Consider the following 16,782-nt stretch of genomic DNA (forward strand, 5'->3'; position numbering starts at 1 on the left):
ATCGACTGACATTGTTTTTTCATTTCAGTTTTTTTAATCCAAGAACTCTAAGTATTTCTTTCATATTTCATGTATAGCCATTACAAAAAAGCAGGTTAAAAACAAAAAAGAACTTTCTAAAATAAGACTTGAAAATTTAAATATTATTAATACTTAATATACCCATTGCATTTCCAGCAACTTACTTTGACTTTTCACTGTTTTTCAAAACATTTATACATTTTCCCAGAGTTAATAAAGAAGTGTTGATATTCCCAGTCTCTCTTAACCTTTCCCCTTCATTCTGTGTTTTCATGCTTCTTTCTGAACCAGCAAGATCACATAAACACAATCTGAATTAACAAAAAAAAAAAAACTATAAAAAGTTCTTCAAAACAAAACAATTCAAAATAATTACAATTTTTTTTTTTTTTTTTAAGTGAGAGATAGAGAGAGAGCCTTAGTGGGGGTTGAGGAGGAGAGGGAGAGAGAGAATCTTGAGCAGGCTCCACGCTTAGTGAAGAGTCTAATACTGGACTCAATCTCACAATCCTAAAATCATGATTTGAGCTGAAATCAAGAGTCAGGCACTTAACCAAGTGAGCCACCCAGGCGCCCCCAAAATAATTACAACTTAAAGAATGCTCAACTTACTCACTGACTCGTATTACACGAGGCATTTCAGAATCTTCAATCTGTAATATTCTAATGGTGAATATGCTATGACTAAAAGAAATATAGAAAAATCAAATGTTATCTTTCATTTTTAATTTCTATATTCTAAACAGACAACATATGCATCTAAATCAACGTTTATATCCTAATACTAGCCATACCTCCAGCACTGTACTTTCCAACTAGTTGCCAGATATTTCAATCCAGTGTTCCACTGTCACCTACATACCTAATTCCCTAAAACCAAATATCTTATCTTTCATTAAGCCCCAAATTCTCTGAACCCTCTCCTTCTCTTAACATTCGAACTTCTATTAGTGAAATCATTTATAATAAAATCTCAATATACTTGCAAAGATTATGCTATCAGTTAAAATGGTATATATACTAATTTTCTTTTAGTATACACTTAAAGTAAAGCATACATTAGGCCCAAATACAGGCTTATCTGGATCATACACTATCTTCAAGCCATACTGAGTATGGGGGACAGGGCTCTTTCCCCCTTAAGAGACAGCCTGTTTTAAATATTTCACTGCTCCTGTACCCCTGGGGATAAAAATATATGTTTATAAAAAATAAAAAATTCAAAAAATAAATAAATAAATAAATAAATAATTCGCTGCTTAAACTTATTTCCTTTTGTCTCTCAAGCCTCCATCCCTTCCTTCAAAAACATCATTCCTTAACCCCTTGAGATGCATACTGTAAGCAACTCTTAAAATATTGAGCTTAGATATTCACATAAAGAATAAAAATACCTAAGAGACTTTATGCAAATTAGTACATTTTGTTAGAAGAATAAATAGTCCTGATAATCTTTTGTGTTCATTGCTCTTAATAAAATATTTTTTATGCCCATGAATTCATTTAACGTATCAGAGAACCTACTGCCCACTTTAATCTTAGTTGTATTTATAATAGCACAGAATACCCTGGGTACTTCAAGTTCACACAGCAGGGCTTCCTCTTTACCTTCTACTAGAAGCATTGTTCAGTTTGGTGAAGGCAACACTCTGGTGCTTTATTCCTAGTTTTAAGAGTCTATACGCTTCTTTGGAATCAGACACTTGAATCCACTGTAGATCTTTGAAAAGTAAAGAGGACACTTACCACTTTATAAAAACAGCATTTGTTATACAATGTAATCTCTTTAGAGATTTGTAACCTCTTTTCCCAAAGACATATAATGAAATCTTTTAATAACAACACCTAGGTGGAATCCACTCACACATTCTATATTCCACTAGAAGAGATACACATGAGGAGGATACTATAATTATTTTCCAATATTTAAGTTATACAAACACAGATGTTTTTCAACAGTAGTCCAAAGGGAAAATTGAAAATAGAAGAAACTCCTTAGAATTAAACACTCAGAAAAAAAAAAAAGATGAAAACAAAGCATATTATAGATTAAACCTACAAAATTACCTAGATGTGAAACACTGCAGATTGCAATTCATTAATCAATCATGAAGTCAAATTTAGAGTCATAAACAACATTTTATAAAAATGAAACAGAATACAGAAAAATATCAAAGAGTATTCCTTGTACTAAGGGTAAGTATAATTAATGAAACTTCTCAGTTGTAAATACATATGCATATATATACACATGCAAACTAGATAATGTTAATTATCTAGTATCTAGTTTATCTAGTTAATTACTAGATAATTATCTAGTTATCTAGTTAATTACTAGATAATGTTAATATATGTATGTACTTTCTACTTTGAGTAGTGATTTTATAAAGTTGGAAAAACACCACTGTGGAAGAGCAGATACATTTCCATAGCTTCACAGCTGCTACATAGCTGCAGATTAATGTGAATACCAACACACACAGCTTTTCCCACCTCCCAAAATCTACCAATGAAACTCAAGCAAAACAGTATCAACCCTGACCCCTTTACACTCAGGTTTAATTAACATACCAAAACATACCTCCAAAGCACAAACTTCTCTTACTATGTTGATGTTAATGATTAATATAAAAATTTTCTATCTCCAGCTTGCTGTAACAAAGTCTAGAAAGAAACTTCAGAGCAGTAAAATAAAAAGCATTAATTACTATACCTTTTATAAAAGAATAGCCCTTTACATCTTGCGAAAGGCGTAGCATCTTTCTCTTTTGGAACTTAGATAATACGGGAACTAACAAATCATAAATACATTCATTGTAAATCTCAAAGAAAGAAACCCACACAGAAAATTTTATATTATTATCCATATTCAAGCTAGCTTGTTCACAGTCTTTCATGGATTCTTCAAACTCTGGGATATTCAAAGAGTTGGTTAAACTTCCTACAAAAAATAAAAAAGGATAAACACAAAATTTAAAAACAGGCTAAAACTGACACAAGACAGATCAAGAACCTGAAAAACTAAATAACCTTAAATCTTTCAGCAAGGTTAAAGACTTTTTGGACCAAAACAGATGTTTAAAAAAAACTCTGTATGAATTAAAGCTTGGCTCCTTTTTATCTTTCTTTTCTTTTTGAAAGAATTCCAATGAATCAAATTGAAATCACCTGTAAAGGACAAAGAAAAAATAGTATCTCTCTTGAATTCTACATGAAAGTTACAAGTGAAAGGGATTCCTTAATGATATTAAATCCAAATAAAACTTTACAGTGACTGATATTTCATATAGTATGTACCATTTTCTTATAATTATTGTTATTAAAAAAAATTAAGTCACTAGGAGTGATTCAAAAATTAAAAGCTATTCAAATGTATTTCATATAATAAACATTTGAAAAGTAAGTGAGAAAGGAAACCTTACCATCGTAACTATCATTCTGCATCACAACCTAAAAAGGAACAATTTTTTTTAAGTTAAAAACCATTTTTAGTTAAGGTTAAATAACCAGTACATTGATTGTCTATCTGAATAAGTCACCATACAAATCACAACCTTTCATCTACTCAATTTCAATGACCACTATTAATTCTTTCCCCCAGTTAAATAACAGAGTCTCAAAATAAGAAATCTGGGAGGAGCGTCTGGGTGGCTCTAGGTTAAAGCCCCTGCCTTCCGCCGAAGTCATGATCCCAGGGTCCTGGGATCAAGCCCCACATCAGGCTCTCTGCTCAGCGGGGAACCTGCTTCCTCCTCTCTCTCTCTCTCTGCCTGCCTCTCTGCCTACTTGTGATCTCTGTCAAATAAATAAATAAATAAAATATTTTAAAAAAAAAGAAATCTGGGAAACCACAAAAGAGTATTAAAAAGACTATCAGGGGCGCCTGGGTGGCTTAGCTGGTTAAGCAGCTGCCTTCGGCTCAGGTCATGATCCCAAGGTCCTGGGATGGAGGACCCTGCTTAGGCTCCCTGCTTAGCAGACAGCTTGCTTCTCTCTCTCTCCCTCTGCCTGCTGCTCTGCTTACTTGTGCTCTCTATCTCTCTGTCAAGTAAATAAATAAAATCTTCAAAAAAAAAAAAAAGAATATCATCACATATGATCCCTGCCACTCACAATTACTAGTAATATTTCAATATATTCCTTTCTATTCTATTCTCCACACTTATTACACTGACAGCTTTTACTTTTACTATGTTTAAAAAATTATTTATAAACAAGTAATGGTGGCTGTGTAATTGAAAAGATGTGAAATACATTAATTATTCCCCTACTACTAAGCATTTAGATCATCTACAAAGTTATGTCAGTAAAATAATACTAAGATATATAACTTTATCATTTTTTTCTTCTGTACCCTAATTAGTTCCTTAGGACATATCCCTAAATGTGAATTAGTGGATGAAAAGATATGAAAAATTTTTAAGTTCTCACTCACAGTATTGCCAAACCATTTTCTAAAAACACATTTTACAAACAATATATGAAAGTGTGATTTCATTTTTCTTAAATTCTAATAACTTCATAGACTATGTTTTAACTGGATAACTTGTGAGGGAAGTTTTTTTCATGATTAATGACTTCCATCTCCTCTAAGAATTTTCCTCGCTATTCCCTACAATTTCCATAATTTTTATTTATACTCACTATTTTACTTTCAGAGATCTTAATCATGGGCTCTAAATTCTGAACTCACTGAGCAAAAAATATTTTATTACCTTGAATCCCTGATTTCTAAATGTCTTTAAAAAAAAAAAAGAACCCCATCAATATTATGCAACTATCTATAAAAACTGTTATTAGTTTTAACAATCTTGAATAGGATAAATGTCTGAAAATGGAACATTAAATCCATAAGAAACAGGAATAAACAAATATTCCTTTACAAAATCTTTCTGTGTGGAGCGCCTGAGTGGCTCAGTGGGTAAAAGCCTCTGCCTTTGGCTCAGGTCATGATCCCAGGATCCTGGGACGGAGCCCCACGTCAGGCTCTCTGCTCTGCAGAGCCTGCTTCCTCCTCTCTCTGCCTGCCTCTCTGCCTACTTGTGATCTCTGTCTATCAAATAAATAAAATCTTTAAAGAAAAAAAAACCTTTCTGTGAAAAACTGATTGAGGAAAGAAAGAAAAGAGGCCAATATAACCTAACAGATAAGAAATTTATAATTTCTTATAATAAATTATAATTTATTTAATGTTATAAGAAATCCTCACTTTTTATTTATCACAGTCCCTTGATTAGACTTTGTATGTACAAATTACTTCTACAATTAAAAAATTTTTAATCATTACATATAGTAGTCCCTACAACCAAAAAAAAATTTCAGAACCATTCACATGTGTACTGTTTAAACATTTCTGTTATTTGTATAATATAAAGCAAAACAAGTTTATACTTTTCTCAAAAAGAAAAGACAATGATCACCACCACCACCACCATCACAAAATATTCTAATATAAGCTGAAACAAAGAGCTTATAGAAGATCATAATGTATATATTTTTCACATACTAGACTACTCCCATACCTCTTTAATTTGCCGAAGCAATGCACTTTTGCTAGCAAACTCTTCTTTCTCTTGATGTGGTGATAACCGTAAATATTCTCTAGATCTATGTGGTTTAAGGTTCATCTTTGTGTACAGCCTTTCCTGAAGACTATCAAATAATACATTCAAAGTTCGTGGCAAAATACCAATATTTTCTTCTGTGCCTGTGAGAAAGAGTTTTTGTTTTATACTTTCTTAGAGTATTAGGAAAGTGGAAAACATTCCTGCATTACCAAGGTTCCTTTTATACCACCAATAGGCAAGAGTAAACAGCTATGACAAAAGCAAGAGAAGCTGAAGGATTACTCAGTTTTCCATCACTTTGCTCTTCATTGTATAATGGGACATTTTATCAACTATTCTACTGGTGCAAAATCTGAAAATTTCCATTCAGATCAGCCATAACATTTGCAATCACCCATAATCACAAAGTATAAAAGTAAACAAAATGCTTCCTTGGTTATCCATGCTTAATTCACTATGTCACATAAATCCTTTTTCTGAATTTTTATCATCTCCTTCTCTATCATCTGGGTAAAGCAATTTCACAAACGAATTAAATCAATCTGAATCAAAACCCATCAGCAATACACATTCAAAATGCTATTAGTATTAAAAATGGAGCAAATGTACTAGGTGATGGAAACATAACTACATGCAAGTATTATGAGAATGAGGGTATATTAGTGCTTTAATCCTTTCCAGCAAAAATAATAAGTTTACCTTGAAATGTATATGTTTTTCCTGAATTGGTTAGCCCGTAAGTAAAAATCAGCCGACTCTGTCCTTTCAAGAGGTCTTTTACTGGCTGCATAATGCAACCCTGGAAGAATTCCTTCTGTGTAGTTTCTGGACCAAAAACCTAATAAGCATTTTTTAAAACAAGCCTTTTTAGAAAATTCAAGTAAATTTTTACACTCAGTTCTACCCCTATAACTCATGTTTTAAATTTTTATTTTTAAAGCTTATTTATTTAAGTAATCTCTACAGCTAACATTGGGCTCAAACTCATGACCCTGATACCAAGAGTTGTGGGCTCCCCTAACTGAGCTCGCCAGGCACCCCTCATGCTTCAAAAACTTAAAAGATCTCTTTTACAAGATTCATATACTTAGGATAGGTGCCATATCCCCAACTCTCACAAATACACATGATATTTTAACTACGTCAGAAAGTTTTCAGGATAGAAATCTGACCTAGTCAATCAAGTTTTCATCTAAATTTTGAAAAGAACATTTCTTAAAACAAAAAAAGGTTTAAAAACTATAATCTATTCACTTCCAATTATATATTTATAAACCTGAAATTTGAGTCCTACTCTTAGAGAAAAATACCAGTGCCTAATACCTAAGTTCCATAAGCAAATGATGTGTATAGTTCATTATATACAATTATGTGCCTATTTAGCCTAAGTCAAATCGCTTCGACTTAAAAGAAAAATCTCCAGTTTCACATAAGTACTTACCTTGGAAAAACTGAATTTCTGTGCCATCTGTCCAGAGCTTTTCTCACTTAACCGACCAAGGATGCTTTGAGGATCTTTCAGCAGAATGGTCTGTGAGTCCAGCATATACACACAGCCCTAGAACACATAAATAAACATAAATAATCCCACAATAAATAAATAAAAACAATGGCATTTTGTCCATTTAATGAAAGTAAAACCCAATTAAAGTCACCACAAACCTCAGACTCATGCTCTTTTTCTGACTGTGTAAACGGTCTTATTCGAAGACAAACCTGGAGATAATCTTTGGATTCCAAACTATTTGCCTTAAAAAAGAAGAACAAAATAACTGTATTTTAAAAATGCAAAATATGGCTTTTCAGAAATCACCTTTCTTTAAGTGGCTATTACTATAACTAACTGAGACTACAGAGAACCCCTAAGCAAACTGTGATTCTTCTGTTTGTAATCACTTTATATGTCTAAAAAGAAGCAAATCTACTTTTAAAAAAACACTGCAAAAGACTGTTTCCTCTACTTTCTCTATTTATACTTGAAGCTTACAATATGTCTCTTTTCCATAAAATCCTTGCCTTTATAACTAAATAAAAATAGGGCTCTAAGTCACTAAAACACAGTACTCTAGAATACATTACATGCAACAGAATAGTCTATTAACCGAAATGTTCAATTCCATCTAAAATTTTTTTGCTATACATCATTCTCTTTCCTCCTTCCTTTGGGAAAGAAATAAGTTTAGTTCATGTCTTAAAATAATTCTAAAGAAATGTGTTTTTGGTTTTTTTTTTTTAGTAAAAAGGAAAGAACTACTTAAATACACCTTACTTTAAAAAAAAAAAAAAAGCACCCAGAAACTAGAAAATCTGAACAGTTCTATATCTATTAAAGAAATTCAACTTATATTCAAATAAACAAAATAATCCCACAAAAAAACTCCAGTCCCTGGTTTGAGAGAATTTATTAGTCAATTCTCTCAAACATTTTAGGATATAATCATACCAATCATAGAGAAGCCTTTAAGAAAATAAAAAAAAACACTTTTCAACTAACTTTGAGTATGACATAACCCCGGTACCACAATATGACAAAGATATCACCAGAAGAAATTACAGAACAATATCCCTAATTAAGATAAATGGAAAAATTCCCTAATAAAGTAATAGCCAATATATAAAATAAGATAATACATCCTGACCAAAAACTGTTTTATCTCAGGAATGCAAGGTCAATTTAGCATTGAAAAATCAATTTAGGTAAATAACCACACTAAAAGAATAAAGCAATGTACATCTCTAAGGGTGTCTGGGTGGCTCAGTTGGTTAAGCAACTGCCTTCAGCTCAGGGAATGATCCCAGAGTCCTGGGATGGAGCCCCAGGTAGAATTCCCTGATCAGCGGGGAGTCTACTTGTCCCTCTCCCTCAGCCTCAAACCTGCTCGTGCTTTCTCTCTCTCTCTCTCTCTCTCTCTCTAATAAATTAAAAAAAAAAAAAGCATTTGAATGATGACATGAAATTGACATAAGTATTCAACATCCATTCATAATAATTCTCAGCAAAGTGGAAGAGACAAAGGATATCCTTCACCTGACAAAGGACATTTACAAAAACCTACAGCTAACATCACATTTAATGGTGAAAGACTGAATCTAAGATGAATAGCAAGATAAGTAACAATATGAGGATTTCTGCTCTCACCATTTTTATCCAGCTCTGTACAAGAGGATCCAGTAAATGTAATTAGGAAAGAAAAGAAAGGAAATGGAAAAGGAAAGAAGGGCATCCCAAAAAGAAAGGAAGGGCATCCAGATCGGGAAGAAATAAAATTGTCTTCATTCACTGACAACATTAATATCTATATGCAAAAATCAAATAAAATCTACCAAAATGTTACCTGAACTATTAAAGGAGTTTAGCGATGTAACAGGACATAAGATCAATATGCAAAATCAATTATTCTTTTATATACTGGGGAAAAAGTCAGAAATTGATTTTAAAAAGCAATACCATTTGGAATTGCATCAAAAATCATGAAATACTTAAGGGATAAATCTGACAAAAGATGTGAAAGGGCTATTCCTTGGAAACTACAAAAACAATGTTCAGATAAATAAAGGAGACCAAAAGAAATTGAGATACACCTTGCTCATCGTTTTGGTAAACTCAATATTGTTAAGATGTCAATTCTTCCAAGACTGATCTATAGATTGAATACAACAGCAATCAAAATCCCAAGAAGCTTTTGTTGTGGCAACTGACAAGCTCATTTTAAAATTCATATAGAGGGGCACCTGGGTGGCACAGTGGGTTAAGCCTCTGCCGTCGGCTCAGGTCATGATCTCAGGATCCTGGGATGGAGCCCCGTATCCAGCTCTCTGCTCAGCATGAAGTCTGCTTCTCCCCTGCCACCCTCCCCCGCCCCGCCCCCCACCCCCCAGCTTGTGATCTCTGTCAAATAAATAAATAAAATCTTAAAAAAAAAAAAGAGAGAGAGAAAGAAAGAAATGCAAAGTACCTAGAATAGTCAAAACAACTATGAAAAAAATTTGGTGGGCTAACAGAACAACACTACCTGATTTCAATACTACAATGATCAAAACAGTGGGGTACTGGCAGAAAGACAGACAAATAAATGAAACAATATTCAGAAATAAACCCCTACACAGGACATCTGATTGATGATAAAGGTGGAAAAGAAATGGAGTACAGAAAGCACAGCTTTTCCAACAAATCAGGCTAGAACAACTGGATACCTATACATTTAAAAAAAATAAAAAGAATCTGAATACACAGTTCACATTGTATATAAAAATTAATTTAAAATGGATCATATCCTAAATGTAAAATTAAAACTGTAAAACTTCTAAAAAGAACACACAGAAGAAAATCTTTGTGGACTTGAGTTCGGCAAAAATTTTTCTTTTTTTTTTTTTTTGTAAAGATTTTATCTACTTATTTGACAGAGAGAGAACACATGGGGGAGTGGCATGCAGAGGGAGACGGGGAGGGAGAAGCAGGCTTCCCTGCTGAGGAAGAAGCCCAACATGGGACTCAATCCCAGGACCCTGAAATCATGACCTGAGCTGAAGGCAGACGCTTAACCAACTGAGCCACCCAGGTGCCCCAGGCAAAGATTTCTTAAATATGACACCAAAAGGACCATCCATAATAGAAAAAATATTGATTAAATTAAAACTTCTGTTCTTCAAAAAAACACTAGTAAAGGATAACAGGCAAGCCATAAACTGGGAAAAAATATTTATAAAGTATATACCAAACAAACCAATGCATCTGAAAAATATAAACGATACTTAAAATTAAATAATAATATAAAAACAAACTACCCAATTTTTTTAAATGGGCAAAGATTTAAATTTAATTTAAAAAAACACTAATGAAAAATAATCACATGAAAATATGTTCAATATCTTTAGTTATTAAGTTAAATGTAAATACCAAAGTGATACCATTACATCTATTAGAATAGCTAAAAATAAAGACTGCCCAGAAAAGCCAATATAAAATTGAAGGAGTAGATCAAAGTTGAAGGACTGACAGTGTACAACTTCAAGACATACTATAAAGCTACAGTACTCAAGACAGCAAATGAACTGGCAAAAGAACAGAATCCATCAATGGAACAGAACATAGAGCCCAGAAATAGATGCCCATGAATACAGTCTACTCATCTTTAACAAAGAAGCAAAGGCAATACAATGGAGCAAAAACAAGTCTTTTCAACAAGTGGTGCTGCAACAACCAAACATCCACATGCAATAAACTTAATCTAGGAAAATTAACTTATACCCTTCACAAAAATGAATTCAAAATGGATACAACCCTAAATATTAAAACTATTAAAGTCCTAGAAAACCCAGATATGGATTTTGGCTATGACTTTTTAGATTCGACACAAAAGGCATTCTTAGCTTGTGAGCAATACAAAAACAGTCCATTGCTTATAGCCCCTGTGTTAAGTGAAAGAAGGCAGACATAAAAGACTACATGATGCATGATTCCACATAAATACCAAGAGGCACGTATTCCTTCCTCCCTTTTTACCTTCTTTCTTGATTTTTTTTTTAAAGATTTATTTATTTATTTATTTATTTTAGAGAGAGAAAAAGAGAATGCAAGAGGTGGGGAGGGGCAGAAAGAGGCAGAGAGCGAACCTCAAGTGGGCTCCCCACTGAGTGCAGAGCCCAGACATAAGGCTTTATCCCATGACCCTGAGATTGTGACTTGAGCTGAAGTTAAGAATTGGATGTTCAAACAACTGAGACACCCAGGCACCCCTCTTTCTTGATGTATGATTAAATGAGCTCAAGTAAAAAACCCTGGCATATGATGGATATTTAATAAGTATTATTTTTTTAATTTATGCTCCCCTTCCCCTTCCATCATTCTTTAAAATAGTCCATCTCTCTACGGCATCAAAATTAACAATAGAAAATATAACAAAGAGGATATAAATAGATTGAAAAGTAAATGTGTAAGAAATAAACTCTAGGGGCAGCTGGATGGCTCACTCAGTGAAATGGCTGACTCTTGTGATTTTGGTTCAGGTCAGGATCTCAGGGTCCTAGAATGGAGCCTGCATCAGGATGCAGGTTCAGTGGGGGAGTCTATAGCTCACCCTGCTGGAGCTCTCTCTCTCCTCCTTTCTCCCTATATCTCTTAAATAACAAATAAATAAATCTTTTTTTTTAAAAAAAGGAATAACGTCTACAAAGACACACAACAGTAGTAGTAGATAGGGTGGTAGAAAGAAGGACTTTTACTTTTTAAAGTTATTTTAATTTATTTTATTTAAATATTTTAATAATTTTAATAATTTTAATTTAACTAAGGCCTGCAATTCCTAGGGGCATAGTGGAATATTTTACATTTTTGAGGGAATCACAGGCATAGTTCAACATACTTGACATATGTTGAACACCACGAACGATTAGCTTCAAGTAGCTCACAGTTTCAGTGTTAGATCATAGTATTTCTTTTGTTGTTGTTTCTCAGTGAAGCTAGATTTTCAGTGGTTGCTGTGATTAAAAAAAATAAAATAAAAAGTACTACCCCAAAACAAAGAAGAACAGAAAATAAAGTTGGCAATGCCTAATCTGATTCCAAATCTTGAAAAGTTATGAAGTGGCCAGAAGGTATTATCTCCTTTTTTTTTTTAAAACATTTTATTTATTTATTTGACAGAGAGAGAGAGTGAGAGCAGGAACACAGGCACGGGGAGTAGGAGAGGGAGAAGCAGGCTTCCCGAAGAATAGGAAGTCTGATGCAGGGCTTAATCCCAGGACCCTGCAACCATGACCTAAGCCAAAGGTGGATACTTAACCAACTGAGCCACCCAGGTGCCCTCAAAAGGTTATTACCTTTACATTAAATAACTGTGGTAATTATTAAAGAAAGTAATCTTTTTAATTTACAATAATTTTTTCAAATGGCTCTTGGTTAAGTATAGTAGTTATATATTAAGTAGTTTGGACCTACTACTTAGAAGAACTGATATATTTAGAATGCCACGAAAAAATTACTGAGATAGAAAGTTGCCTCAAACCCACAAAGTCTAGAAAGCTCTGGTCATACCTGTCAGCAAGTATGTGTGTGCCACACACATTTCCACTCAATCACGATAATCAACATAAAATTTTCTTGTACTTACCTCAGTGCTTGAAGCAACTAAGGAAAATTCATGAGAGAGATTAAGCTTAATGCCATCAAAATTTATTTCCGAAGGCCTTGCAACTGGGTCAGCACTAACAACATAAGATGGTCTAGGCACTCCATCTTGATTTAAATTAGATTCCATTCTGCAAAAATAATAGTAACTTCAGATAATCTTAATAAATTAGCATCTAAGCCACCCATCGTTTAAGAATTGAGTCCAGTCCACTACTAACCCCCATATAACTAGATTTCCAAAGAAGGAAAACATTAGACTGCCTCATCTGTAACATGATGACCCAGGGAAAAGACAATGATCAAAGTATTTACAGATTCTGAATCAAATAATGGCCACAGCCTACCACTACTACTCATATGACCCAACCTATAGGTAGATTCATCAAAAGAGATTTCATGAGCAATGGTAGCCCGTTACGTAAGACAGTATAAAACATTCAATCTCTGCCTGAAATCCTCTCAGAAATCAAATAAAAGTAATTTATAATCTTGTGTTATTTTAGTTATTTAATGTCTTCTGAGAATGTTACCTACAAACTCTGTAACATTTTAGCATTTAAGAGCTAAACTTAGTTATCTGTTGAACTCTTTCTACTGAATTCTTCCAAATAATGCAAGTGAAAACTAATGTATGACACTGTGTAAGGCTTAAAAATTAAGGTGAATATGGAATAATGCATCAAAATGTTACAACTAAAGTAAACCTTAACTAAAAAAATTTTAACATTCTAATAGTTATTGACAATCTACTAGATGAATAATACCAGGAAGAAAGAGAGCTCCCTGCTGTTCTTTGACAATACGATGAAATATCAGAATGGTACTCCCAAACGAGGGTTCCTGGCTCAGGAAGACATTAATGGGCAGCCATATGTGTTATATAAAAAAGCCAAAGATGGACCCTGTATATTGCCCCTATGTTGCTTACTTCTTCACAGGCCAAAAATATTAATTCAAAAACCCATTAGGTACCAGACTCAAATTTTTATGCATCAATTTGCTTTTAATATAGCTCAAATTATTTTTTTTAAGAAGTCATTTAGAGTCTAACTAGTTTGCACATCCCAAAAACTGCACCCATCTGCTAGTCACAAACAAATTCAGGACCAAAAGACCGAAACCACTAATGCCTTTTGGAGTTCTCTGACCCCGGGACTCCCCACTGTGCTGCAGAGAAAAATCACTTAAGACCATAAGCCCCCAATTCTAATTCTTCCTCTCCTTCCCCTCCCAAACCCCTAGTTCCCTTGCCTTTTTACCCTTCTAGTGGTCCTTCACTCTATTTTCTGGAAGGTCTCATGCTGTGGGGGACTTCCCTTGCATGTAATCCTGTCAAAGTGCTACCCCAGTAAACCTCCTTGTGTGTGATACCACCATACCATGGTCATAGCTTTCTCCTTGATCAGCCCTGAAACCCACAAACTCAATACAACAGGGTTTTGTTTTTGTTTTTCCTAAATCTCCAAAAGACAAAGGAAATTATTTACTGTGCACAAAGCCCAGCAAACTATAAGATCAACCAAACATACACTTAAACAAGTTTAGTACCTTGGCTGCTTTTGTCTTTATTGTATTAAATCAGTGACATAATAAAAATGGGATAATTACTTAAATGTAGTTTAATAGAATATCTCAAACATGCAATGTATGAAAAGGGGTATGTGACAGAGTAAAAATAACCACTGATCTACAACATAGAGGAAAAGTTTGCAAAAACATTAAAGCAATGGCTTGACATCACATAAATCAAATTTTATGGAAATGCCCATGAATTTGGAAGATAAATTTCACTTTGTCTTCAATTAATTTCTGGTTTAAAAAACAGGTAAATCTTTTATTAAATTATTGAATTAAAAAGAATAACTAGGGGTGCCTGGGTGACTCAGTGGGTTAAGCCTCTGCCTTTGGCTCAGGTCATGATCCCAGGGTTCTGGGATCAGGCCACACATGGGGCTCTCTGCTCAACAGGGAGCCTGCTTCCCCCTCTCTCTGCTTGCCTCTCTGCCTACTTTTGATCTCTGTCAAATAAATAAAATCTTTAAAAAAATAAATAACTATATCTCTTTTAAAAAGTAAGGTTATAGTATTTGTACTTGTTCATAGGTTTAATTTCAATAAACTGCCTCTTAACATTTATAAAATTGTTGAGACGGACTGTCGCATCTTGTATGTTTGGTTAACTTCTACTTGCATGTGAGACGTTAACTTCTCCCTAACTAGACTATAGATCTCTTGACAACAAGAACTTTCTTTGTCTTATACTACTCTGTATCCCCTACAACTCATTCAGAGATGCATGAGTGATAAAAACTCCCTGTCTGATTACTTAAATAGTAATAATAAAATCCTCTAAACCAAAGAAATATAAAAATTGGTACTACTCTTTCAGTGGTAATTGTTTTTAGCTGCAGCAGTCTTCAAGACTTCATTTCTCATTTCAGAAGGCTGTTCCCATGACTGAAAAACTGCATCTTTTATCTCTTTTATCTTCTCTCCAGTGAGAGTCCATGGTTGAACACTGGTGAAAGATAACAAATCTGCTACTGAATGAGGTTTCTGAATGTCATCCACAAAATGTAGTCTCAAATATCTATCATCTAATTGATGAATCCTTTATATGATTTTTCAAACTGAAGTCTTGGGTCTTGGACATCTAAATATATATATATATGTATACATATATACATATGTATACATATATATATATATATAGCTATCGCTGCTTCTGAATAAACATGCTACTTGGTTTTAAAACCAACAAAAGCAAACCTGAATCTGGTCACTTTAAGCAAGGATTGCTTAAGGTAGGAACCTGTGTCAACTAATCATTCAGCAAAGAATATTAGAGGGTGTGTCAGGCAGGAATCACTGAAGCAGGTAGTGGAATGACATGGAGGGAAACATTCTAAAGAGGGGGATGAGAGCAGTCATTGAATTCGCCACACACACTCCCTTCCATTTGGTACCGCAAAGCCTAAGAGGGCAAGCCCCAGGCACCTGCGGCAGCCTGGAAATTAACGCACAGATGGCCGCGACAGGGCTCCCCGCAAAAAGAGGTCATAGCACCTGCCAAGCAAACTGCTCACCTCGGGGATTCAGAAAACTAGGCTTGGCAATGGAGACCTGCGCCTCAACAGCAGCAGCAGCAAAGCAATAGTAAAAACGTTAATGACTGCAAACACCTGGTGCCTAATATATACTAGCACTGTTTCTAACAACTTTCCATACTATATCTATCTAAACAAGGACCGAAAAAAGTAAGTACTATTATTAGTAGCCCTTTTAACAGATGACCCAGAGAGATTAAATATGTTGCCTTGCCTCCCTCAGCGAATATGCGGTGGAGACAAGATTTAAGCTCCAACCCAAGTAGTATGGCTCAATCCTACGATGCGCAGGCGGCGCCCACGGTCCCCAGGAGCACCCATCGCCCTACAACCCAGTTCCTGAGAGTATCCTCACGGGCATCGCGATCCCCGTCGGAAGGCACTCACACCGCCAGCGCGTTTCCCAGCTTCAGGCCTGGTATATGCGCAGTCACCCCACCTCCTTCCTCGCACCCTCACCTGGACGCACAGCTTCACCTGCAAAAACTGTCTGGGCCGCCCAACCTGCGCGCAGCACCGCGGTGTTTTCGTTTTCAAATTCAAACAATGGCGGCGAAGTTAGCGCACGGAACGCTGGGAGTGGGCGGAGCTTCCGGAACGACTCCCGGGAGCGCAGAGGCTCGCGCGGTGGGTTTCCCACCCGCTCCCGGAAGAAGCTTTCAAATCTGGGGCGGATCTCAGAACGCGGGCAGTCACTGGGCGGAGGGGCTGGTGGGCCGCGGGCGAGAGGAGGGCTGGGGCTCGGCGCCGATTCAGGTGTGCAGCGCGGGCTGGGGCACTGCGTGGTTACTGCGGCGGGTACCACCTCTGTTGGCATGGACGCCAGTCTCGGATACCGTCCTGGAGATGAGACGTAGCAAAGGCCTGGAGGTGAGGCCGCTGCCACGGCACTTGGTCCCGAGACTCCCCCAGGGACGGGCGGAGGAACGGAGAGTTAGCCTCTGCCCTGACGCGTCCC

General features: G+C 35.4%; 2 protein-coding genes across 15 annotated transcripts in view; one reads left to right on the forward strand and one right to left on the reverse strand.

The window, feature by feature from the left end:
- KIF20B (kinesin family member 20B) overlaps window positions 1-16,389 on the reverse strand; it is a 67,356-nt gene extending 50,967 nt beyond the window's left edge. For 7 of the 10 annotated variants that reach the window (XM_059169500.1, XM_059169501.1, XM_059169498.1 and 4 more), the window contains exons 1-11: window positions 16,284-16,382; window positions 12,698-12,845; window positions 7,251-7,337; window positions 7,030-7,146; window positions 6,288-6,426; window positions 5,544-5,728; window positions 3,444-3,471; window positions 2,735-2,962; window positions 1,630-1,741; window positions 634-705; window positions 186-332 (exon numbers count right to left, since the gene is read on the reverse strand). In XM_059169500.1, the coding sequence (XP_059025483.1) occupies window positions 186-332; window positions 634-705; window positions 1,630-1,741; window positions 2,735-2,962; window positions 3,444-3,471; window positions 5,544-5,728; window positions 6,288-6,426; window positions 7,030-7,146; window positions 7,251-7,337; window positions 12,698-12,844 (1,262 nt within the window). In that variant the 5' untranslated portion in view covers window position 12,845; window positions 16,284-16,382. Of the gene's footprint in view, window positions 1-185; window positions 333-633; window positions 706-1,629; window positions 1,742-2,734; window positions 2,963-3,443; window positions 3,472-5,543; window positions 5,729-6,287; window positions 6,427-7,029; window positions 7,147-7,250; window positions 7,338-12,697; window positions 12,846-15,098; window positions 15,236-16,211 lie in introns of all 10 variants that reach the window. The other 3 variants (XM_059169493.1, XM_059169495.1, XM_059169494.1) reach the window with 3 other exon arrangements.
- An 80-nt stretch (window positions 16,390-16,469) lies between these two features.
- Window positions 16,470-16,782, forward strand: part of PANK1 (pantothenate kinase 1) — a 109,649-nt gene continuing 109,336 nt past the window's right edge. For 3 of the 5 annotated variants that reach the window (XM_059169508.1, XM_059169509.1, XM_059169506.1), the window contains exon 1: window positions 16,474-16,694. The gene's annotated coding sequence lies outside the window, so the exon portion shown is untranslated. Of the gene's footprint in view, window positions 16,695-16,782 lie in introns of all 5 variants that reach the window. The other 2 variants (XM_059169510.1, XM_059169507.1) reach the window with 2 other exon arrangements.

This window comes from Mustela lutreola, chromosome 4, assembly GCF_030435805.1.
Source record: "Mustela lutreola isolate mMusLut2 chromosome 4, mMusLut2.pri, whole genome shotgun sequence".
Lineage (NCBI taxonomy): Eukaryota > Metazoa > Chordata > Mammalia > Carnivora > Mustelidae > Mustela > Mustela lutreola.